Source organism: Schistocerca gregaria, chromosome 4 (genome assembly GCF_023897955.1).
Source record: "Schistocerca gregaria isolate iqSchGreg1 chromosome 4, iqSchGreg1.2, whole genome shotgun sequence".
In the NCBI taxonomy this organism is placed as follows: domain Eukaryota; kingdom Metazoa; phylum Arthropoda; class Insecta; order Orthoptera; family Acrididae; genus Schistocerca; species Schistocerca gregaria.
This window is the reverse complement of record NC_064923.1, coordinates 668,055,937-668,083,201: the sequence shown is the minus strand read 5'-3', so window position 1 is coordinate 668,083,201 and position 27,265 is coordinate 668,055,937. Positions and strand designations below refer to the sequence as shown.

The 27,265-nt window shown below is 43.3% G+C and overlaps 1 protein-coding gene across 3 annotated transcripts in view; it reads right to left on the bottom strand.

Moving 5' to 3' along the window:
* The window catches only part of LOC126268185 (uncharacterized), a 294,060-nt gene that overhangs the window by 133,925 nt on the left and 132,870 nt on the right, over window positions 1–27,265 (bottom strand). Inside the window, exon 1 of one of the 3 annotated variants that reach the window (XM_049973790.1) lies at window positions 15,620–15,785. The exons of the other annotated variants lie outside the window; for them this stretch is intronic. Coding sequence (XP_049829747.1) covers window positions 15,620–15,733 — 114 coding nt within the window. The 5' untranslated portion in view covers window positions 15,734–15,785. Of the gene's footprint in view, window positions 1–15,619; window positions 15,786–27,265 lie in introns of those variants that run through there. 3 annotated transcript variants of the gene reach the window in all.

Sequence of the window (27,265 nt, the reverse complement as noted above, 5' to 3'; positions counted from 1 at the left end):
GGTAAGATAGATACTGCCTACAGGAAAATTAAAGAGACTTTTGGAGATAAGAGAACCACATGTATGAACATCAAGAGCTCAGATGGCAACCCAGTTCTAAGCAAAGAAGGGAAAGCAGGAAGGTGGAAGGAGTATATAGAGGGTCTATAGAAGGGCGATGTAATTGAGGACAATATTATGGAAATGGAAGAGGTTGTAGATGAAGATGAAATGGAAGATAAGATACTGCGTGAAGAGTTTGACAGAGCACTGAAAGACCTGAGTCGAAACAAGTCCCCCGGAGTAGACAACAATCCATTGGAACTACTGACGGCCTTGGGAGAGCCAGTCCTGACAAAACTCTACCATCTGGTGAGCAAGATGTATGAGACAGGCGAAATACCCTCAGACTTCAAGAAGAATATAATAATTCCAATCCCAAAGAAAGCAGGTGTTGACAGATGTGAAAATTACCGAACTATCAGTTTAATAAGTCACAGCTGCAAAATACTAACGCGAATTCTTTACAGACCCATGGCAAAACTAGTAGAAGCCGACCTCGGGGAAGATCAGTTTGGATTCCGTAGAAATGTTGAAACACGTGAGGCAATACTGACCCTACGACTTATCTTAGAAGCTAGATTAAGGAAGGGCAACCCTACGTTTCTAGCATTTGTAGACTTAGAGAAAGCTTTTGACAATGTTGATTGGAATACTCTCTTTCAAATTCTCAAGGTAGCAGGGGTAAAATACAGGGAGCGAAAGGCTATTTACAATTTGTACAGAAACCAGATGGCAGTTATAAGAGTCGAGGGACATGAAAGGGAAGCAGTGGTTGGGAAGGGAGTGAGGCAGGGTTGTAGTCTCTCCCCGATGTTATTCAATCTGTATATTGGGCAAGCAGTGAAGGGAACAAAAGAAAAATTCGGTGTAGGTATTAAAATCCATGGAGAAGAAATAAAAATGTTGAGGTTCGCCGATGACATTGTAATTCTGTCAGAGACAGCAAAGGACTTGGAAGAGCAGTTGAACGGAATGGATAGTGTCTTGAAAGGAGGATATAAGATGAACATCAACAAAAGCAAAACGAGGATAATGGAATGTAGTCGAGTTAAGTCGGGTGATGCTGAGGGAATTAGATTAGGAAATGAGACACTTAAATTAGTAAAGGAGTTTTTCTATTTGGGGAGCAAAATAAGTGATGATGGTCGAAGTAGGGAGGATATAAAATGTAGACTGGCAATGGCAAGGAAATCGTTTCTGAAGAAGAGAAATTTGTTAACATCGAGTATAGATTTAAGTGTCAGGAAGCCATTTCTGAAAGTATTTGTATGGAGTGGACCCATGTATGGAAGTGAAACATGGACGATAACTAGTTTGGACAAGAAGAGAATAGAAGCTTTCGAAATGTGGTGCTATAGAAGAATGCTGAAGATTAGATGGGTAGATCACATAACTAATGAGGAAGTATTGAATAGGATTGGGGAGAAGAGAAGTTTGTGGCACAACTTGACCAGAAGAAGGAATCGGTTGGTAGGAGATGTTCTGAGGTATCAAGGGATCACCAATTTAGTATTAGAGGGCAGCGTGGAGGGTAAAAATCATAGAGGGAGACCAAGAGATGACTACACTAAGCAGATTCAGAAGGATGTAGGTTGCAGTAGGTACTGAGAGATGAAGAAGCTTGCACAAGATAGAGTAGCATGGAGAGCTGCATCAAACCAGTCTCAGGACTGAAGACCACAACAAAACAAACCCTCAATTCATATTTTATACTCATTAGACTGTTAATTCCGTTCAACATGTCCAGTAATTCTTCTTCACTTTACGTACGAAAGTAATATGAAAGTATAATGACTCGCTTCATGTTATTATGATTAACCGTACAAATGGTCCATGTAATGTGTAACTATCTCTGTGTGGTACAATGTACCACAAAACAGGACAGGACAGGACAGGGCAATGGAATGCTGGTCCGCAAGTGGGCCTTGGCTGTGGGCTCGGCCGGCCTAGCGGTAAGTCCGTAATGAGCTGCTTTCATTAAGGCGAGCCGGGCCTCTGCCAGAGACCTGATCACAACAGGCACATTGTGTACCAGACTGGCGAACGCTCCAGGTGCCGCAGCAATAGCAGATTATTCACCGTACGAATACACGTGAGTGCTACGGCAATGCAATCATAGGCTCCTCAACGCTGCAACGTCATGTTACACACCGTAGGTCGGAGGAGGATGAGCAATGTAACTAGCCTTGTTTAATACGGAGGTAAAGAAAGCTAACTTTACAACACGAGAAACAAGGCAGATTAGATACACTTTTTCTTCCACATGTCATAGCCAGGAGAGCCTTAAGGATGTAGACGGTCATGAAGTAAGAATGCATAACACATATGTACGAAAAAATCAACAAAAGCAAAACGAGGATAATGGAATGTAGTCAAATCAAATCGAGTGATGCCGAGGGAATTAGAATAGGAAATGAGACACTTAAAGTAGTAGGTGAGATTTGATATTTGGGGAGCAAAATAACTGATGATGGTCGAAGTAGAGAGGATATAAAATGTAGACTGGAAATGGCAAGGAAAGCGTTTCTGAAGAAGACAAATTTGTTAACATCGAGTATAAATTTAGGTGTCAGGAAGGCTTTTCTCAAAGTATTAGTATGGAGTGTAGCCTTGTGTTGAAGTGAAACATGGACGATAAATAGTTTGGACAAGAAGAGAATAGAAGCTTTCGGAATGTGGTGCTACAGAAAAATGCTGAAGATTAGGTGGGTAGATCACATGACTAATGAGGAGTTATTGAATAGAATTGGGGGGAAGAGAAATTTGTGGCACAACTTGACTAGAAGAAGGGATCGGTTGGTAGGACATGTTCTGAGGCATCAAGGGATCACCAATTTAGTACTGGAAGGCAGCGTGGAGGGTAGGAATCGTAGACGGAGACCAAGAGATGAATACACTAAGCACATTCAGAAGGATGTAGGTTGTTCAAATGGCTCTGAGCACTATGCGACTTAACTTCTGAGGTCATCAGTCGCCTAGAACTTAGAACTAATTAAACCTAACTAACCTAAGGACAGCACACACATCCATGCCCCAGGCAGGATTCGAATATGCGACCGCTGTGTTCGCTCGGTTCCAGACTGCAGCGCCTAGAACCGCACGGCCACTCCCGCCGTCGATGTAGGTTGTAGGTTGCAGTAGGTACTGGGAGATGAAGAAGCTTGCACAGGATAGGGTAGCATGGAGAGCTGTAGCAAACCAGTCACTGGACTGAAGATCACAACAACAACAACCTGTACTAAACACAGTGGCTAATGTCCCTTCGACAGATCCCAAGTGAAACGGTCTTAATGGATGCGAAATAAGCAAAAAAAAAGTTAAATTTATTTTATACGACAGGCAATAACAAACTTCTAAAGGAAGGAAGGAAGATATAGAGTTTAACGTCCAAAGACAAACTTGTCAAAAACATGTAAATGTGCAATACACTGAAGTATACAATTCTTAAGCTATCATAGTCAGGCATTATCTAATGTAAAATCAGTTTACGTCGTTTACTGACATTGATCAAGTATGTAGAAGTCAGATTTTACATAACACTTACGTTATTTGACATTATGAGAAATTCACTCACGTCATTTGGTTCTACTAATAATTCGTCGGTAGAGTAGTTGCACACCAATAAATCCTTTAGATTCCTCTTAAACTAAGCTTTAACTGCTTATAAACTTTTTTGGGTGCTGGCAAGTTATTGAAAATGTATGTTCCTGATTAATAAACACATTTCTAGACCAAAGTAAGTAACTCTGAATCTTTTGAGGAGTATTGTTATTTCAACTATTGATTTCATGAAAGCTGCAGGGTTTTTATTTGTGATAAATTTCCTTAAGGAATAAATATAATGGTGTGCTAAACTTAAGGGTGAAAGGAAGTTTCGCATGATGCGTCACTACCAAATAAAATACCTCGAAACTTGAACCATCGATTGAAAGAATTGCTACAGTATGGTAACTGAAAGAAATAATTAGACTAAAGTAATCAGGATTTATGCATGCTCTCCAACGTGCTCCCATGCTGGCCGCAAGGTTGGCACGGGTTTCTTGTGGTAGGGCGTTCCATTTCACCATCAGCGAGATGACAACTGTTGGATGGTAGTGTTGGTGCACGTGGCCTTGCTGCGTTACGTCTCCCCAATGCATCCCACACGTGCTCGGTGGGATTCCCTAAGATCACTTACGGGATGCGTTAGGGAGACGAATTCCAGCACGTCCACATGCACCATCTATCATACAACAGTTATCGTCGTGTTGCTTGTAAAATGGAACGCCCTGCCACAAGAAACCCGTGCCAACCTTGCGACCAGCATGGGAGCACGTTGGAGAGCATGCAACGCCATCTGTGGTGATCACACACCCATTAAGAACCATGTCCCGCCGTTTTGTAATGTCCAGGGGACTAACATAAATCCTGATTACTTTAGTCTAATTATTTTCTGCGAATAAAATTGTCATTTCTACTCGTCTCATTCCATATTCCTTTCAGTCACCATCTGTACTATACACTGTAGCATCGGTGCATGGTCCAAGTTTCGAGGTGGCACATCATGCTAAAGTTACTTTCGTTCTTAAGTTTTGGACACCGGTATATAATAAGAAGCAGTAGTTAATATTAGCAATTCCTTGAACAGGCCTCTGCAAGATATTCTTGATTCCACATCCCAGTGGTCTGTGAATCTGAAACACGGCCATCTGAGGTGACTTTTTCAGCTGTATTTCTTGAGTAGTAAAAAAAAAATGATATTTTTTGTCCTTCCCGTGGTTACCTCCAAGAAAAAGGCGTTCCTGTAAATGGATCGTGGTGCCTCTTATGCATCATGCATTGGTTCGTGTGGTCATGTCTGGCATCTATAACGCGTTCTCCGATAAACACAAACACAAACGCGTACTTTTAAATTACGCACTGACATTTATAGATTAATTCATTTTTTAAAATGATTGTTGGTATGTCCGGTGTCTCAGTGGGCACGGCTGTGCTACAAAAGTCCAGGCTTCAATTCTCAAACAGTCTAGGATTCTTTCAGTCGCACGTTGTTCCTTTCACCTCTGGCAAAGGTTAGTGGTGGTTTTGAGTCCGTGTTTAACAGTGGTCCGTCTGTAAGTCGCTAGTAAATCATTAAAAAAAAATAGGACGAAGACAAAGCATGCCACCTAGTAACGTTCTGTGGCATTCAGACCAGTCTCCAAGCCGACGACAACGTTACATTTATTATTACTGTTATTAGTCACCACGAGCAATCAAGTTACGCGTTGTGCGCTGACAAGACGTTCATAACACATTTTTGCGGCTCATCATCCGTTTGACATCCACTTCATGGCGGCCACCTCTGACTTCCCCGTGCATTAGAGTCTACGGTGATAAGCTCCACATTGCTCCCGCAGATTTTCTAATGTCATTCACCCACCTTCCATTAAGTCATTGTCTAAGTCTTTTGCAATCTAATGGAAGCCAGGGAGGAAAGTGCAAAGCCCGTCCACCATCAATTAGACAATCAGCTTGTCTCGGCAGCATCTACTACAGTCATAATTACGACTTCCATTTTTGTCAGTTCCCTGATTGTTTTGTTTCTTTTACTGACCCTCCTAATAATTCTCAATAAATATCTCTCCACCTACAGCTGCGAAATCCTCAGTCTTTGAACGATATTAGCATTAAAAGTCGACATTTCACTACCATAAGCCAATATGGTAGCGCATTATCACTGTAACCTTTCTATTTCAGATACATTGGAATCTTGGTTTAGGAACTTTGTTTAGTTTACCGGAAACACGCCAGGCCATGTTTACTTCTTTCAAACATTCAAATGTGTGTGAAATGTTATGGGACTTAACTGCTAAGGTCATCAGTCCCTAAGCTTACACACTATTTAACCTACATTATCCTAAGGACAAACACACACACCCATGCCCGAGGGAGGATTCGAACCTCCGTCGGGACCAGCCGAACAGTCCATGATTGCAGCGCATAAGACCGCTCGGCTAATCCCGCGCGGCATGTTTACTTCTCTATTAATTTACTCTGCTGCGTATCCAGTCAGTCCCGGCCAAGAGCACTCTACTAGTATCAAAGATAGGTCTCAATTTGAAGAAGAAATTTCTGAGAATTTACATTTGGAGGACAGCATTGCATGGTAGTGAAACATGGACTGTCTAGAAAATGGAGCTGGCCGGGTGACCGAGCGGTTCTAGGCGCTTCAGTCTGGAACCGCGCGACCGCTATGGTCGCCGGTTCGAATCCTGCCTCGGGCATGGATGTGTGTGATGTCCTTAGGTTAGTTAGGTATAAGTAGTTGTAAGTTCTAGGAGACTGATGACCTCAGATGTTAAGTCCCATAGTGCTCAGAGCCATTTGAACCAGAAATCGAAATAGAAGATTATTGAAGCATTTGAGGTGTGGTGCTACAGAAGAACGTTGAAAATTAAGTAGACCGATAAGGTAAAGAATGAGGAGGTTCGCTGCAGAACCGGGGAGGAAAGGAATATATGAAAGACAAGAAGAAGGAACAGGACGGTAGGACATCTGTTAAGTCATCGGGGAATAACTTCCATAGTACTAGAGAAAGCTACAGAGTGTAAAAATTGTAGAGGAAGGAAGAGATTGGAACAAATCCAGCAAATAATTTAGGACGCATGGTGCAAGTGCTACTCTGAGATGAAGAGGCTGGTACAGGGGAGGAACTCATGGCGGCCCGCATCGAAACAGTCTGAAGACAAATGACTCAATAAATAAATAAATCCAGTCTCTGTCTTCAGCTGTCCTAAATACGTAAACTCATAAACTGCCTCGATGACTCTGTGATTAGTTCGTCAAATTTTATGTGTTGATTCAGTCTAACTGGTCATATTTTTTTTCATTATAACTACACTCCTGGAAATTTAAATAAGAACACCGTGAATTCATTGTCCCAGGAAGGGGACACTTTATTGACACATTCCTGGGGTCAGATACATCACATGATCACACTGACAGAACCACAGGCACATAGACACAGGCAACAGAGCATGCACAATGTCGGCACTAGTACAGTGTATATCCACCTTTCGCAGCAATGCAGGCTGCTATTCTCCCATGGAGACGATCGTAGAAATGCTGGATGTAGTCCTGTGGAACGGCTTGCCATGCCATTTCCACCTGGCGCCTCAGTTGGACCAGCGTTCGTGCTGGACATGCAGACCGCGTGAGACGACGCTTCATCCAGTCCCAAACATGCTCAATGGGGGACAGATCTGAGGATCTTGCTGGCCAGGGTAGTTGACTTACACCTTCTAGAGCACGTTGGGTGGCACGGGATACATGCGGACGTGCATTGTCCTGTTGGAACAGCAACTTCCCTTGCCGGTCTAGGAATGGTAGAACGAGGGGTTCGATGACGGTTTGGATGTACCATGCACTATTCAGTGTCCCCTTGACGATCACCAGAGGTGTACGGCCAGTGTAGGAGATCGCTCACCACACCATGATGCCGGGTGTTGGCCCTGTGTGCCTCGGTCGTATGCAGTCCTGATTGTGGCGCTCACCTGCACGGCGCCAAACACGCATACGACCATCATTGGCACCAAGGCAGAAGCGACTCTCATCGCACGTCCATTCATCCCTCCATTCACGCCTGTCGCGACACCACTGGAGGCGGGCTGCACGATGTTGGGGCGTGAGCGGAAGACGGCCTAACGGTGTGCGGGACCGTAGCCCAGCTTCATGGAGACGGTTGCGAATGGTCCTCGCCGATACCCCAGGAGCAACAGTGTCCCTAATTTGCTGGGAAGTGGCGGTGCAGTCCCCTACAGCACTGCGTAGGATCCTACGGTCTTGGCGTGCATCCGTGCGTCGCTGCGGTCCGGTCCCAGGTAGACGGGCACGTGCACCTTCCGCTGACCACTGGCGACAACATCGATGTACTGTGGAGACCTCACGCCCCACGTGTTGAGCAATTCGGCGGTACGTCCACCCGGCCTCCCGCATGCCCACTATACGCCCTCGCTCAAAGTCCGTCAACTGCACATACGGTTCACGTCCACGCTGTCGCGGCATGCTACCAGTGTTAAAGACTGCGATGGAGCTCCGTATGCCACGGCAAACTGGCTGACACTGACGGCGGCGGTGCACAAATGCTGCGCAGCTAGCGCCATTCGACGGCCAACACCGCGGTTCCTGGTGTGTCCGCTGTGCCGTGCGTGTGATCATTGCTTGTACAGCCCTCTCGCAGTATCCGGAGCAAGTATGGTGGGTCTGACACACCGGTGTCAATGTGTTCTTTTTTCCATTTCCAGGAGTGTATATATGTACAAATACACGTTTACGTATTTCACTGCAAAACCCACACAAAAGACTGATAATGTTTAGCCTAATATTTTTGCTTATCAGAAGCAAAAGGTATTCATAAAAGGGCATTCATTTGTGCAGTTTATGAAAATATATTTCATTCATGAAGTTACACTAGGCTAGCTTGAATTCTGTGGTCTCACGAGGTTTTTTGTGAGATCTCGCTCCAATTCAATTTTTAGTTGTCGTCTGTTATTTACAAAACGCTTCAGATTTATGCTTTTACACAGTATCTACGACTGTAGTAGTAAAGCATAGATAACCTGTATTCAGTTTGAATACGACAGTGTTTTGGAGGCTTGGTACTGGTGGAAGAAGTAAGTCCTTGCCTGCCACCGACCTGGGTGCCATGTCAGACATAAAAGATCTAACGTTTAAATCTGATATGAGCCTCGTTGCAACTTGCAATACACAAAACCGTAACAAAGCAAAAGTCACGTTAATAAACCGAAATGTTCGATTGGGAAACGAATCTCCGAGCCTTTCCTAAGGTATTGTATGTTAATCGGAGTCCAAAAACGACCGAGCGGCTCCGTCCCCGCCGCAGCCGCAGTGGTCCACAACCCCACGACGACTACCGCAGTCCACTTCACCCCTCTGCTGCCCCACGCCGAACCCAGGGTTATTGTGCGGTTCGGCCCCCAGTGGACCGCCCGCCCCCCCCCCCCCCACCCTCCCCCCACCCAGGGAACGTTTCACACCAGCCGAGTGTAACTCCTGTGTTTGCGTGGTAGAGTAATGGTGGTGTACGCGTACGTGGAGAACATGTCTGCGCAGCAATCACCGACGTAGTGTAGCTGAAGCGGAATAAGGCCGAGGCAGATGGAAAACCGCCTAAAAACCATCCACAGACACAGACACATGTCCGTCGGGCGAATTCGTGCCGGGGACCAGGCGTTCCTTCCCAATCCGGGAAGCCGTGCGTTAAGACTGCACGGCTAACCGGGCGGGCTTCCTAAGGCACTCCGCTTATTTACAAAGCAACATTTCTCTAAACCAAACAGATATGAAGTGTGAAATTTTTTGCTAACTTTCCAGAAAATGTTGACACCAGAGAAACGCCACCTGCTCTGTTGTTTTCCTAGTTTTGCAACAGAGCCACTAAGATGTGTATACAGTGAGCCACCATGGCCGAAATCGTCAACTGACAACAATACTCTATCCAAAAACAGTGACAAGTAATCTAACTGCGGAAAAAAAAATCATTACCAGTCTTTCGCAGCGCACATTTTCTCATTACCACATAGCACGGAGAGATTTTTGACAAACACGTACTGTCTACTTGATAGCGATCTGTCTATCAGCTGCCCCTTGGCGCTGTTCAGATGTGAACTTTGTACCGGCAGTACAAAGCAAAGTCACAACTATTGGGATCACGCCAAGAAATTACTGTGTGACCCTGTGCCGTCGCCATAGTAATATCACAGGCCACAGATCCCTTCCTGGCCCTCATTTCTTTTCTTTAAAAGCGTACAATCACGAAAAAAAAACACCAGTGCCTGAAACAAGTTTTAGTGGTCATTGAACAAAACTGACAATGCGGTAACAAATATCCGTGCCTCTCCGGCCTGTTGCAAGCACTTAAATCCCGGCAAGTTTACTGTGTATCAGTCATACTAATGACAAACTAGCTAATCCAGCTAAACAAATGTCCAAAGTTTTTTTGATCTTTGTCCAAGCAAAAGTAACTGTTTTTTTCCAGCGGATTCTATTTATCTCTGTCGAAGGAAAAACATATCCGTGCCTGAAAACCCCGAGCGACTTGATTCATTGTTTAAGGCACTGCTTCAATATTTGGGAGAAGTGTTAAAAGTTCCCGAGCTGCCATCGTGACTTAAGATTTGCCATGGTTTCTCCTAAATAATTTTTGATGAAGCTTCTGAGCAATCCATTATGTCTCATAACATCTACACACTAGAACCTTGCCTAGTGCAGTGGTTCCCCTACGCTCTGTCAAGGAGTATGGGATTTCATCATCATCATCTCTCCTTAAACAGTGCCCCGTATATGCTGTATTAAATCCTAATCTTCCTTCCTTGTCCAGAACAAAAGGTAAATATCTTTTGCTGTCGTTAACAATGAGACAATAAACGCTGTTCAACAACTCTTGCAAGTGAGTATAAGCTAGACGCAGACCTTAAGATGCTGTTCAGTGCAAGTAGAAGTTTGTGTCTATACTAAAGCAAGCTCTATGCAACAGTCCTTGTTTTTGCACGGACATAAGTTTGAAATTTCCGCAATCGTACAAAGGAAAAGGGACTGAAAACGAAGCGTTAATGAACCAGAATATAATGTATAAATGTTTTATGTAGACATTAAAGATGGAAAAAGACTACTCGAGAAAAGAAAACTAAAATAAACAGTCCACTGAAATAATAACTAATATTTAAGAAAAATGGCATAAGAAGTATAGGCAATTTAGACTGCAATTTACTGGGTGATCAAAAAGTCAGTATAAATTTGAAAACTGAATAAATCACGGAATAATGTAGATATAGAGGTACAAATTGACACACATGCTTGGAATGACATGGGGTTTTATTAGAACCAAAAAAATACAAACGTTCAAAAAATGCCCTACAGATGGCGCTTCATCCGATCAGAATAGCAATAATTAGCATAACAAAGTAAGACAAAGCAAAGATGATGTTCTTTACAGGAAATGCTCAATATGTCCACCACCATTCCTCAACAACAGGTGTAGTCGAGAAATAATGTTGTGAAAAGCTCTGTAAAGCATGTTCGGAGTAATGGTGAGGCATTGGCGTCGGATGTTGTCTTTCAGCATCCCTAGAGATGTCGGTCGATCATGATACACTTGCGACTTCAGGTAACCCCAAAGCCAATAATCGCACGGACTGAGGTCTGGGGACCTGGGAGGCCAAGCATGACGAAAGTGGCGGCTAAGCACACGATCATCACCAAACGACGCGCGCTAGAGATCTTTCACGCGTCTAGCAATATGGGTTGGAGCGCCATCCTGCATAAAAATCGTACGTTCCAACAGGTGTTTATCAGCCAGGCTGGGGATGACGCGATTCTGTAACATATCGGCGTACCTCTCACCCGTAACGGTAGCAGTTACAAAACCAGAATCATGCATTTCCTCGAAGAAAAAAAGGCCCGATAACGGTAGATGTAAATCCAACCCATACCGTGACTTTCTCATCGTGCAATGGAGTTTCCACAACAATTGTAGGATTTTCGGTAGCCCAAATTCTGCAGTTGTGGGCATTAACAGACCCTCGGAGCGTGAAATGAGCTTCGTCGGTCCACAACACGTTACTCAACCAATCGTCATCTTCCGCCATCTTTTGAAACACCCACACCGCAAATGCCCTCCGCTTCACTAAATCGCCAGGTAGCAGTTCATGATGCGGATGGATTTTGTACGGATAGCATCGGAGGGTACGCCGCAGCGCCAACCAAACAGTAGTGTATGGAATGCCGGTTCGACGTGCGACTGCACGAGCGCTGACTTCCCCGTGCATAGACGAACCCGCTGCAGTCTCCATTTCTTCCTGAGCTGTCTCAGCAGCATTAAGCCTTGTTCTCGGTCGGCCACTACGAGGTCTATCGTCTAAACAACCCGTAGCTTCGAACTTCGAAATCATTCTCGCCACAGCTGCATTTGTCAACGGACTTCTACCCGCTCGAATTCCCTTCCTATGGCGATAGGATCGTAAGGCTTAACTAGCACATTCTCCATTCTGATAATACAGCTTCACTAAAAGCGCCTTTTCAGGTAACGTCAACATGCTGCGAGTGCTGGCGCATCTGATTCTCTCTCTCATTACAGCTCCTTTTATACACGATTGTCATGCGCAGTCACTGACGTTTTGCTGTCCAGCGCCATCTGTCGGCCATTTTGTGAACTTGGTTTTTTTTTTGTTCTAATAAAACTCCATGTCATTCCAAGCATGTATGTCAATTTTTACCTCTCTGTCTAAGTTTTCAAATTTATACTGACTTTTTGATCACCCGGTATTTGAGACCACAGTCTAGTTCACTATGTAACAGCATCAGCTTGAAGATGTGTAAAAACATGGACGAAAGCTTCCTGAATAAATTAACCGAAACTTGAAGGGTAGATTCTGGAACTAAGAGTAACGTTGTTAAAAAGTCAGAATGATTCCCTGAGATGGGTCTGAAACAATCGGAAGGGATTGTCGCTGTGGCAGTATACAACTGCTGCATGGCTACAAGATAATAATTGATCACCGGATCCTTAAATGCTGATCTAGTCCTTGGGTCTCCGTCTGACAACATTCATACTCCATTATGCAGAGAAGGGCAACATATATGGACATTCATTAATCGGATGACAATGTTAACGGAGAACTGAATAACCAGGAGTGACAGACGTTCGAAGAAAGTAATCGATTACCTAGTATAAATCTATATTTTCTGAACCTGCTTGAAGAATGTGACAGTATCATGTAGTTGCATATAAGGATTCGACGCACGGGTGGCCCCTGTTAGTGAATTCATAGTACATACATACCATCAGTACTTCAGTCTTCCACTAGTTCCTAAATGAAATACTGAAATATCGTCTCTATTGGTAAAGTGAAAAAACTCTTTGTCATACACTTCACGCTTGCTACAAACAGACATAGATGCAGAAGAATTACAAATGCCAAAGTAACTCTGTATGACAGGGCTATATGTGTGTCGCAGAACAACTCTCAATATTTAGGATTATATCCCTTACATTACTTTATTACCTATACGGTTCGAGCAACTAGTGCTCCATATCAGGCATCATTTCATACACATCACTAATATTATTTAGACTATTAACTATAATATCGTTATTTTTTTTTTTTTTACGAGTTGCCAGGGTTTCCATTACGTGCGGAGCTTTCCCAATATGGAAATGGAAAACTGTGTGTGGTGTATTTCTTGACAAAAGACTTGCTGTCATGTAAATATTTTTGGTGATACTACACTGATGACTTACTGCGAGTGCGCTCACCAGCTGCGGTGGTGGACCAGCTCCTATTCGAGATCACCTAGCGCCTGTTTGCACTATTTTCAGTCACGTTTCATGTCCACAGTATTTTGAAAGCGATAGAGTAGGTGTGTGTGCAAATACAGTATAACATACTAATGACTCATAAGAAGTAACGGGAAGTCATCGAGTAAAGCAAAGGTGATTTCTGGACGTTCCACGAGGTGCTGTTATAGGCCGTCTACTGTTTCTTATTTTTATAAACGATTTAGGAGACAATCTGAGCAGGTGTCTTAGGTTGTTTGCAGATTACGTTGGAGTTTATTGTCTAGTAAAGTCATCAGAAGATCAAAACCAATTACAAAACGATTTTGACAAGGTATCTGTGTGTTGCAAAACCTAGCAATTGATCCTAAATAATGAAAAGTGTGAGGTCATCCACAGGATTGCTATAACGAATGCGTTAAACTTCATGTACGCGGCAAATCAATTAAATCTGTAGGTCCTACATTCAATTTTGACAAGGTATCTGTGTACTGCAAAAACTGGCAATTGATCCTAAATAATGAAAAGTGTGAGGTCATCCAAAGGATTGCAATAACGAATGCGTTAAACTTGATGTACACGGCAAATCAATTAAATCTGTAGGTCTTAAATTCAACTAAATACTTATGAATTACCAGTATGTACAACTTAAATTGGAAAGAACACATATAAAGTGTTGTAGGGAAGGCGAAGGTGAACCTGAGACTGCGTTTTGTTGGCAGAACACTTAGAAGATGCAACAGATCTACTAAAGAGACTACCTACACTACGTTTGTCCATCGTCTTTTGGAATTCTGCTGCATCGTGTGGGATCCTTACCAGATAGCATTAACGGAGTACACCGAGAAAGTTCTAAGAAGTGCAGGACGTTTTGTATCATTGGGAAATAGAGGAGAGAATATCGCTGAAATGATACAGGATTTGGGGTGGAAATGATTAAAACAAAGGCTTTTTCGTTGCGGCGGGATCTCCTAATGAAATTTCAATAATTAACTTTCTCCCCCGAATGCGAAGATATTTGTTGATGCCGACCTACATAGGGGGAAACGATCATCACAGTAAAATAAGGGCAATCACAGCTCGCACGGAAAGATATAAGCATTTTTTTTTCCCCACAAGCTATTGGAGAGTAGAATAACAGAGAATTAGTTCAAATGGTTCAAATGGCTCTGAGCACTATGGGACTTAACTTCTGAGGTCATCAGTCCCCTAGAACTTAGAACTACTTAAACCTAACTAACCTACGGACATCACACACATCCATGCCCGAGGCAGGATTCGAACCTGCGACCGTAGCGGTCGCGCGGTGCAGACTGTAGCGTCTAGAACCGCTCGGCCACCTAGGCCGGCAGAGAATTAGTGTGAAGGAGCTTCGATGAACCTTCTGCCAGACACTTAAGTGTGTTTTGCAGAGTAGCCATGTAGATGTAGATGTGTACATATGTATGCTGTGTTGACCTCACATTAGAAACGTTGTGGACATGAAATGGGAATGAAAATACTGAAAAATGTGATAGAAGAACAAGGACAGAAATTGAACCACCGCCGCAGCCAATGAGCGGACACGCGATGTGTCACCAGCACAGTATCACCATAAATATTTACATGTTAGCAAGTCTTTTGTCGCGAAATTCACTACACACACTTTTCCCTTTATATGCAGGGACACAAATGTGCTGCGCCTAATTAAGAACGTGCCAACTCAAAAAATTAACCATATTTTAATTAATAGCATGAACAGTGCAAATAACATAAGAACGTAGGCTTCCGCGGATGGTGTCATAGTGATCAAAATTCTTCTGGGTGTTACGCCGCGTCATTGCTAAAAACTAACAACAGTAATAAACTAAAAACGACGTTTCGTCCGAATTGCAAAGGCCTTCCTCAGGGCACGACTGGTTTTGCGCACACCAGGAGGAAAACTTGCCGACCAGAAGCCGAACGCTGATTGGCGGACAGCTACCAATTGTTGATGAATGGGCATCCACGAATAGCCTCTTTCCTTCCATCTTCCCTTACGTCATGACTAGCCAATCATATTAGAGGGCCAATTAAAAGTTTTACAGCAGTGACGTCAGACATCGATAGTCCGTAATAAACAGAAGCACCTATCCTCATGCAAAACCAGTCATGACCTGAGGAAGGGCGTTGCAATTCGGACGAAACTTCGGTTTGAGTTTATTATTGTTGTTAGTTTTCAGCAATGACGCGGCATAACACCCAGAATAATTTTAATCACTAGTGCACATAATGGTCACCCACCTGGCGAGCTGGCGGCAGAGGCATGCGAATCGGTGAGCCCTCAGTCCGCACCTCGGCGGTCACACCCTCAGCTGACTGTGCAGGGTTCGCCAGCCTCGCTCGCTCGCCAGACATCTCCGCGTGCAAACAGACTGAACTCGGCTGCCCTCTGGCCCCCGTGCAGTGACTCACTGCGTAAACTGTTGCGAAGCTCGCTGTTTAATCACAGGCGCTGCCTTGAGACCGCGTAGGTCAAAGGCGTGCGACCCGCCGTGATTCCAACGCAGAGGTGATAATCGTATGACATAATTGATGAAAGGAGAAAATATAAAAATGCAGTAAATGAAGCAGGCAAAAAGGAATACAAACGTCTCAAAAATGAGATCGACAGGAAGTGCAAAATGGCTAAGCAGGGATAGCTAGAGGACAAATGTAAGGATGTAGAGGCTTATCTCACTAGGGGTAAGATAGATACTGCCTACAGGAAAATTAAAAGGACCTTTGCAGAAAAGAGAACCACTTGTATGAATATTAAGAGCTCAGATGCAAACCCAGTTCTAACCAAAGAGGGGAAAGCAGGAAGGTGGAAGGAGTATATAGAGGGTCTATACAAGGGCGACGTACTTGAAGACAATATTATGGAAATGGAAGAGGATGTAGATGAAGATGAAATGGGAGATACGATACTGCGTGAAGAGTTCGACTGAGCACTGAAAGACCTGAGTCGAAAAAGGCCCCGGAAGTAAACAACATTCCATTAGAACTACTGACGGCCTTGAGAGAGCCAGTCCTGACAAAACTCTACCATCTGGTGAGCAAGATGTATGAAACAGGCGAAATACCCTCAGAATTCAAGAAAAATATAATAATTCCAATCCCAAAGAAAGCAAGTGTTGACAGATGTGAAAATTACCGAACAATCAGTTTAATAAGCCACAGCTGCAAAATACTAATGCGAATTTTTTACAGACCAATGGAAAAACTGTTAGAAGCCGACCTTGGGGAAGATCAGTTTGGATTCCGTAGAAATATTGGAACACGAGAGGCAATACTGATCCTACGACTTATCTTAGAAGAAAAATTAAGGAAAGGCGAACCTACGTTTCTAGCATTTGTAGACTTAGAGAAAGTTTTTGACAATGTTGACTGGAATACTCTCTTTCAAATTCTGAAGGTGGCAGGGGTAAAATACAGGGAGCGAAAGGCTATTTACAATTTGTACAGAAACCAGAAAGCAGTTATAAGAGTCGAGGGACATGAAAGGGAAGCAGTGGTTGGGAAGGGAGTGAGACAGGGTTGTAGTCTCTCCCCGATGTTATTCAATCTGTATATTGAGCAAGCAGTGAAGGGAACAAAAGAAAAATTCGGAGTAGGTATTAACATCCATGAAGAAGAAATAAAAAACGTGAGGTTCGCAGATGACATTGTAATTCTGTCAGAGACAGTAAAGGGCTTGGAAGAGCAGTTGAACGGAATGGACAGAGTCCCTTGAAAGGAGGATGTAAGATGAACATCAACAAAAGCAAAACGAGGATAACGGAATGTAGTCGAATTAAGTCGGGTGATGCTGAAGGAATTAGATTAGGAAATGAGACACTTAAAGTAGTAAAGAATTTTTGCTATTTTGAGAACAAAATAACCGACGATGATCGAAGTAGAGAGAATATAAAATGTAGATTGGCAATGGCGAGGACGGCGTTTCTGAAAAAGAGAAATTTGTTAACATCGAGTATAGATCTAAGTGTCAGGAAGTCGTTTCTGAAAGTATTTGTATGGAGTGCAGCCATGTATGGAAGTGAAACACCGACGATAAATCGTTTGGACAAGAAGAGAATAGAAACTATCGAAATGTGGTGCTACAGAAGAATGCTGAACATTAGGTGGGTAGATCACACAACTAAAGAGGAGGCACTGAACAGAATTGCGGAGAAGAGGAGTTTGTGGCGCAACTTGACAAGAAGAAGGGACTGGTTGGTAGGACGTGTTCTGAGGCATCAAGGGATCACAAATTTAGCATTGGAGGGCATCGTGTACCGTAAAAATTGTAGAGGGAGAGCAAGACATGAATACACTAAGCAGGTTCAGAAGGATGTAGGTTGCAGTAAGTACTAGGAGATGAAGAAGCTTGCACAGGATAGAGTAGCATTGAGAGCTGCATAAAACCAGTCTCAGGACTGAAGACAACAACAACTTGCTTAAGCTCCTAGTTTCGCTTCCGCCGAGGTCTTTGTTGGACGCCACTAGGTGACTCGTAAATTCCTATCCTACCCCAGTAAGCCTATTGTTAAACCTGCCGTCCGAACCGTGTCTCATTGCCGGCGGATTTTCGCGCCATTTCAGGTATTTTCCGAGACATTTGTTGCACTTGTTGACGGACAATATTCGTTTTTGGATTCCAGCGCTGACTTATTCTTACAGTTTACTTCTAATCTGAGGTAAGTGAACCTATGCGCGACATCAAACTTATATGAGCCAATTTCTATCGATGGAGGCTCTTTTGGATAATCTTTCTTAATTACAGGCTTTTCACGGATGATGCTGTAGTATACAGAGAAGTTGCAGCATTAGAAAATTGCAGCGAAATGCAGGAAGATCTGCAGCGGATAGGCACTTGTTGCAGGGAGTGGCAACTGACCCTTAATATAGACAAATGTAATGTATTGCGAATACATAGAAAGAAGGATCCTTTATTGTATGATTATATGATAGCGGAGCAAACACCGGTAGCAGTTACTTCTGTAAAATATCTGGGAGTATGCGTACGTAACGATTTGATGTGGAATGACCATACAAAATTAATTGTTGGTAAGTGGGTGTCAGGTTGAGATTCATTGGGAGATTCGTCTGAAAATGTAGTCCATCAACAAAGGAGGTGGCTTACAAAACACTCGTTCGACCTATACTTGAGTCTTGCTCACCAGTGTGGGATCCGTACCAGGTCGGGTTCTCTGCCTCGTGATGGCTGGGTGTTGTGTGTTGTCCTTAGGTTAGTTAGGTTTAAGTAGTTCTAAGTTCTAGGGGACTGATGACCATAGATGTTAAGTCCCATAGTGCTCAGAGCCATTTGAACCATTTGAACCAGGTCGGGTTGACAGAGGAGATAGAGAAGATCCAGAGAAGAGCGACGCGTTTCGTCACAGGGTTATTTTGCAAGCGTGATAGCGCTATAGAGATGCTTAGCAAACTCAAGTGGCAGACTCTGCAAGACAGGCGCTCTGCATCGTGGTGTAGCTTGCTGTCCAGGTTTCGAGAGGGTGCGTTTCTGGATGAGGTATCAAATATATTGCTTCCCCCCTACTTATACCTCCCATACGCGACTCTAACAGGAAAGGGAGGTAATGACAGTGGCACGTAAAGTGCCCTCCGCCACACACCGTTGCGTGGCTTGCGGAGTATAAATGTAGATGTAGATGTAGATACTTAGTTTTCCCTTCTTTTATCTATAGATTCATCTTTCTAGCAGCTCCTTCAAGACCTATAAAGGCCTCTTCCATTGCCTTTGGCATTGTTGCAATTATGTCAATATCATTTGCGTATGCTCGCACCTGAACTGATTTATACAGAATTATCCCTCTTGGATTGACGTCCGCATCTCTTCCAAACATCTCCAACGTTATATTAAACAGAAGGCAGGGTAATGCATCTCCCTCTCTTCCTCTAACTTTCTGTGATCACAGAACTTGATAACATATTTTATATTTTAATTTGACTCCGAGTGTTTTCCATAGTACCTTCCGGTAAGGCAATCAGTTTTTTAAGAATGTACAAGTTGTGAAGGCATTGCTAATTACGCATATAAAATTTTTTTCGTGATTTTCTTTAGATTTCTATTTTTTTTTCTTTTGTTCATATGGGCATTTCTAATTGTGATTATGTAACATTCTACTGTGGTTTAAATGTAAAGATATAATTGATATCATTTCGTTTGCCAATGGAGAAATATGTTTCTTGCTTTGTACCTGTAGTAAAGTTTGTAAAGTTCTCTTTTGGAATATTATTAATTGTGAAAATGCAGTCAATAACATTTATAAAGATTTATGTAATTTACGATAACGATATAACATCTATAGACAGGGGACAGCGATAGTGATATCGATAGTCGAAAGGTTGTTGTGTAGTAGAGGGGATGGTGGGCGGTGTGTCTGTGAAGCGTGCGCGGAAAATAGTACTGTGTTTTATGAAAAGCATACGTAATTGTATGGACAGTGATACCGAACTATCAGATTGTTAATTCTCTTTACCACTGCGGTATGTAATGCCATCGCCAGCGAACTTTAAGAGGAAATAAACCGGACTGTGAAAGCGCCGCTAACAATACTTTGCTTTTATGCGAATGAACTTTGCTGGTATTGGTTTTGGGTGGTGGAACTGTTGTCTATCACATTCTATCAAACTGTGAAAGTGGAGACTTTAATTAATTGTGCAATATAAATGACGTCAGTGACGATGTCGAAGTTTGAAATGCGAGAACAGCGTGGACATTGTTTACGGGGTGCTTCACACACAAGAACAATTCTATGAACTGTGTATTTGTGGCTAAGACTATATGAATGTGACGAACTGTGTAATTATGGTCGATAGCGTTACGGACAGTGCATAAAGCGTATAAACGAGAGATGTCTACGTAATGTACTTTGAAACAGAGGACATGTCAACAACGGTCGTATACTGGCATCTTGTTGTTTGTTAATCACCACGGGGTTAATGGTACAGGTGCGCCGGAACTTTATTTGCGTTTCGCCGGAGATTAACCAGCGGAACTGCCTGTATCCTGCTGTCATCATCGTAGCCCGCCGACATCGTGCTGCCCAACGCAACGCTTCGTATGCAACAAAAAGTTAAGAGATTTCGCCGAACGATATCCCCTGACCTTTCTTTCTCTATTAAAAGTATAAGAACTACAGACTCTATTCAAATAAATTCTTTGTTTAGTTTATGTTTGCTTTCTGCTAACAAAAATAAAATTACAATCAGTGAATTAAAAGTTGCCTGGTAGTGATTGTTGAAACACCAGTAAATATAAACTTATTCCTCTCATTAGAAATAATTCTCCTTGCATGTCAAAATTATTGTAGTTATTTTATGTAGTTTTTATGTATTTTTGTGAGACTAGATACATGACAGTGACTAATAAGAGTATTTTGTCGCGAAATATGGCTTCGCGCGAAAATTACGGCGACCGCCATAATTGTTTGCGTTCTGACCAATAACGTAAAAGCTGCTATTCCCTTATTGGTGCATTTCCCGACGTGAGCGTGAATTATAAATGTAAGCTGACAAATCACGTAGGGACTGTTTACCCAGTAATAAAAGTTTTTGATATTGTATTGCTACGAGTCGTAGTATTAAGAGACCCTGGTTATACTCAGAAGTGGGTAGATGTATGGTTCATGCAATTATTAACAGTATTGTGCGTGATTCACGAAATTGTCACTTTTTCTAATTTCTTTCAGACATTATCTTAGATGTCTTTGAAGTTTCAGAGAATATATACACAATTTTTTCGGTTCAGGTTAATTTCAGAGCAGTTTCTCGTGAATATTAGAGTTTTCAGTCCATAAACAAAGTGGGATCGTGACCAATTGAGAATTATGACAAAGAATGTGGTTTCCCAATTGGAATTTTGGATGCTACGCAGTTCAGATTTCTATAATTATTTTTCCTGTGGTTTGAGGTCATCACAAACTCTTACACTGCGTATACAGCTCCCTTCTGATAGTTATTTACAACATGACCCGGTACCATACTCAGAAAACTTTCACGTTGTACTAGGTTACATTTACGTAAACTGCGAGGGAACAGGCTGTGACGATGTTGTACAATGAAGCTGAGCTGTGTAATAAAGGGGGAAGACGAACTGTTCTTGGGTGGGCAGCAGAATGTGGAAAAGGAGCTACTGTGAGCATGACGACATCAGCTGCACTTCGTGAGTCCCTTCGGACTGTTGTGATGCGAGTTTTTGTATGGGTGTCTTTGAGATTACTTTTCTGGAAACTGGAGATGAAGATTTTTTAATGGAACGCATGATTTACGCATACTACTTGCAAGTGAATGGCCCAAATGTTAGGCATGCGCAAATGGTGACCATGAGCTTTCAGGGTCTACCTAGGTTCACCTATCAATGATGAAACCTAAGTTACTGTACAGGAAAACCAAAGTTATGATGTATAAAGTATGATGTAAGGGCGGTGCTGGAACAGGGACATCAACAAAAAGTTAATGAAAGGCTACTAGATATATCTGAAAGGTCTCGAGACGAATTCTTGGGTCAGTGGAAGAAAATGGTGTTTGGAGGAGGAGGTTGAACTATGAATTACATAACATGTATACTGAACTAGACATTGTCATCTATATAAATATTAAAACTCTGGAATGGGCGGGACATATACCGAGAACAAACGACACAATGATGAAGAAGATATTCAGAGCAGTGCCTGAAGGAACCAGGAGAGTAGGAAGACCAAAGCTAAGATGGGAGGAGGGTGTGAGAAAGCACTTCAAGAAAATTGGAATTCAAAATTGGAGGGGTTCGGCATTAAACAGGAGACAATGGACTAATCTTCTACAGAAGGGTAGAGGCTCACAGAGGTATGTTGCACCAATGATGATGATGATGATGATGAGATGTGAAGGACAGATTAAAGAGAGACTGAAATATTCCGTGGTCCGACCTGAATTTGATTTCCAGACACGTAGTTTAAAACTACACCACCAGACCCTACACATAGGCTGATTAAGTCCACACAGAAGTGACCACACGGTCGGTTCAGCATTTTACAATATGGCAGTAGTCTCCAACCCAGAAGAATTTTATGGAGCCTGATAGCGCATGATACCATGGGTGCGTGCCTAAGATGTCGTCTATTTGCTTGCAAGCAATGTGCGTAAATCATGGATTCCGTTAAAAACAATTTCATCTCCAGCTTCCTAAAATGTAATCTAAAAAAGACCCATGCAATAACTCGTACCGCAACTGTCCGACGAGACGCACGAACCGCCGCTGATGTCATCATGCTCACAGGAGCTTCTCGCACACTCTGCCGTCCACCCAGGAGCAGTCGGCCTCCACTTTTTCTACAGCTCAGTTTCACTGTTCAACAACGTCACAGTCCGTTCCCTAGCACTTTATGTAAAAGAAGCCTAGTATAACGTGTACGTTTTCTGGGTGTGGTACCTCGTCTTGTAGTAAATAACTATCATTGATGAAACCAACGTTTCGCACACGATTATAGTGGTCTTCTTCTGGGTCTGATGGTGTATTTTATGCTGTCCAGTCACTTGTATATGGTCGTGACTGCTCTGCTGACCATTATATTTCGTCACAATAAAAAAAAAATCGACACTATTAATATCTAGCGGCAGAAGGCTCCACCAAGGCAAGATAGATGCTCTGCACATTGCACGTGTGTACAAGGTGGAGTGCGACCGTGGAGAAGCCTACATCGATGAAATAGGCAGACCTGTAGCTGTGCATACGGGAGCACTAGCGGTACATTCTCTTTGGCAGCACAACAAACACATAGCAGCCGTGCACCAGAAAGAGAGCAAAAGAAAATATAATTCAGCCTAGCTCGCGTACTTGCCAAGCAACCGGGACCAGTGAAATGAAAGATGAGAGAGGCTATCGAAGTATTAAAATACTCTAACATGAATAGAGAGGATGGCCTTAGGCTATTCCCACTCTCGCTGCTGACAATCAAGAGCCCAACAGGCCACACTAACTACACGAGGCCGGCCGGAGTGGCCGTGCGGTTCTAGGCGCTACAAAATGGTTCAAATGGCTCTGAGCACTATGGGACTCAACTGCTGTGGTCATCAGTCCCCTAGAACTTAGAACTACTTAAACCTAACTAACCTAAGGACATCACACACATCCATGCCCGAGGCAGGATTCGAACCTGCGACCGTAGCAGTCGCACGGTTCCGGACTGCGCGCCTAGAACCGCGAGACCACCGCGGCCGGCTAGGAGCTACAGTCTGGAACCGAGCGACCGCTACGGTCGCAGGTTAGAATCCTGCCTTGGGCATGGATGTGTGTGATGTCCTTAGATTAGTTAGGTTTAATTAGTTCTAAGTTCTAGGGGACTGATGACCTCAGAAGTTAAGTCGCATAGTGTTCAGAGACGTGCCCGTTAGCCGAGAGTAACTGCCTCTGAGTACCCTACGTCCAACACGAGGAAAACAAAGAGGCCACACAACATTTGACGATGACTACAAATCATGTCACTCACTGTGAGAATCATCAGACAACATCAAATCCCCACTCCCTCCACCATAGTATACCTATTACAATAAAGTTTCCCAGACCAACAATATCACTTTTTTTAAAATTGTGGCGTAATGTCGCTGACTGAGTGACTCTGAACAACAAAAAATATACACTAATAGATTCAGGAGAAGCCCACTGTAGACGTGGCCGAAACGTTGGTTTCATCACTATCATCATTATGTACGGTACGACGCAGCATCACACCCGGAAAACGTCCATGTCAACTGACTCTGAACACGGAAGTCTTTGAAACTGTATCAACCTGGAATACTTGAAATATTGTATTTTAAAAATTTCAAACGTTGGTTACTTGGTTGATATTGGGGAGAGGCCAAAGAGAATGGTCATCGGCCCCATCTGATTTGGGAAGGAAGTCGACCGTGCCCTTTGAAAGGAATCATCCCGCCATTTGCCTGAAGCGATTTAGGGAAATCACAGAAAACCTAAATCAGGATGGCCGGACGAAGGTTTGAACCTTCGTTCTCTCGAATGTGAGTTCAGTGTGCTAAGCACTGCACCAAAAGTAACAGTGACAAAGTGGCAGTACGGTTGCTCAGGCTTCGAGAAGAGATTAACTCTGCTACAAAGAAAATGTATCGCGCGAACTGGAGCTTCGTCGTCAAAAATTCGGCAGTTGTCGCAGATTCCTTGGCTCAAAATGGTTCAAATGGCTCTGAGCACTATGGGACTTAACATCGGAGGTCATCAGTCCCCTAGAACTACTTAAATCTAACTAACCTAAGGACATCACACACATCCATTCCCGAAGCAGGATTCGAACCTGCGACCGTAGCGGTCGCGCGGTTCCAGACTGAAGCGCCTAGAACCACTCGGCCACACCGGCCGGCGCGGATTCCTTCTGAGTGGTTTGGTAGCAGCGACCCATGGTCTCTGATGGCTCATAACAGAGTAATAATGTAATTATGATTTATTCGATTTGTTCTACATCTCCATTCATACTCCGCAAGCCACCCAACGGTGTGTGCCGGAAGACACTTAACGTGCCACTGTCATTACCTCCCTTTTCTGTTCGAGTCTCGTATGGTTCGCGGGAAGAACGACTGCCGGAAAACCTCCGTGCGCGCTCGAGTCTCTCTAATTTTACATTCCTGATCTCCTCGGGAGGTATAAGTAGGGGGAAGCAATATATTCGATACCTCATCCAGAAACGCACCCTATCGAAACCTGGACAGCAAGCTACACCGCGATGCAGAGCGCCTCTCTTGCATAGTCTGCCACTTGAGTTTGCTAAACATCTCCATAGTGCTATCACGCTTACCAAATAACACTGTGACGAAACACGCCGCTCTTCTCTGGATCTTCTCTATCTCCTCTGTCAACCCGACCTGGTACGGATCCCACACTGAAGACCAAGACTCAAGTATAGGTCGAACGAGTGTTTTGTAAGCCACCTCCTTTGTTGATGGACTACATTTTCAGAGGACTCTCCCAATGAATCTCAACCTGGTACCCGCCGTACCAACAATTAATTTTATATGATCATTCTACTTCAAATCGTTACGTACGCATACTCCCAGATATTTTACAGATGCAACAGCTACCAGTGTTTCTTCCGCTATCATATAATCATACAATAAAGGATCCTTCTTTTTATGTATTCGCAATACATTACATTTGTCTATGTTAAGGGTCAGTTGGCACTCCCTGCATCAAGTGCCTATCCGCTGCAGATCTTCCTGCATTTCGCTGCAATTTTCTAATGCTGCAACTTCTCTGTATACTACAGCATCATCCGCGAAAAGCTGCATGGAACTTCCGACACTATCCACTATTTATACTGTGAAAAGCAATGGTCCAATAACACTCTCCTGTGGCACGCCAGAGATTACATTATAAGGTGTCAGGCAAATCCAACACTTTCCATGAAAACCCTGACATGATAAGCAAATCCATTAGTATGTCACATAGCTCCGAATAAATCGTGACATTAAATTAACCAAAGCAATACGAGTAACGAGTGAGCAAATGGAATACCACAGACTAACACAAGAATGCCTAAACGCATGTCATACCTTCCCACCGTGAGACAGACTCAGTACCGAGGGGAGAAACGAGAACAGAATCCGAGAGCAGAACCGTGTTAAGCTAGAAGGCCCTACGATAAGGGACGGACACCCACGTCGCGAGCTAACCGCTATGACTACCCCCCACCCCATGTTAAAAGCTAGAGCCCTCCAGAAGAAGAGTATAGGTCTTACGACAACACTAAAAGGGCCACCCCAGCCGCAAGTTTTAGCGTGAGACTTTTTCGCGTCTCTGTTATGTCAGGTCCACCCCCAGCCCATGTTAAAGATAGAGCCCTCCACAAGAACAGTATAGATCTTACTATAACACTAAAAGGACCACACGAGCTGCAAGTTTTAGCGTGAGACTTTTTCGTGTCTCTGTTACGTTGCAAACTTTAAAAACATTGCCCCACCACGAAAAGTATAACGTATCACATTGGATAGACAGAATTTTGGTAGGCGGAGCTTAAGGTTAACATTGAGACCCTGATTGGTCAGATGAAAACACAGACAGGTATTTTTTTTAAACCAACTTCGGTAAATTGTAGTAAGGAGAAGTTAGGAGAGAGTTGCTTCCGAGACGGCTAGGTGAGCGGAGCTGTGCTGCCCGCTGCCCCCTGACGAACACCGACAAGGTAATGAACGCACGCGATGCCGCATAACAGCGCATAAAGCTTCACTCAGAACTGCAGTCACATCAGCCACTGTAATTTACGACAAGTTACATAAGTAATTAAAGATAATTGAGGGTCACTGTAGACCATTTTGATAGTTTTCTCTTTTGTGAAACTTAATTTAAACCTAGATTATAGATGTGATATGGCATAGGTCATCCTTTGATCCATTATAGAACTTGGAAACCCATTCAGGGAATAACGTTCACATTTTTGTTCAACGCAGTTGGTTTTTACCATCCTGTATTAAAACATTTCCTTTTATCAATAGTGCAATTTATAAACAATGTTTCGTGAATAGAATAAAATTTCCAATGGTAAACTTAACTGCTTTTTCGACGTTATTGTGCCAGCTAACTAAAAATAGGAAAGCCTTGACCCGTTCCACTAAATTTAGTTAGTATTAAGATTCTTTTACAGGGAGTGCAGTGGAGCTGACGCTGAAATCATTAAGTATTTGGTTATATCATTCCCTAAAAAACACGCTCAGAGCGTCGTTGCGCGAAAGTGGTAGGGAGACACGATATAGAACAGACACCACGCAGAATGTTAGAAATTTAACGTCTGTAGACGTCTCTCCATTGAGAACAAAATGCTGTGTTCTGTTTGCTAAAAACTCTTCAGTCCACACTTTGTTTATTAGGCGACAGTGCGGAACTGTACCGAACGCCTTCCGGAAGTCAAGGAAAATGGAATC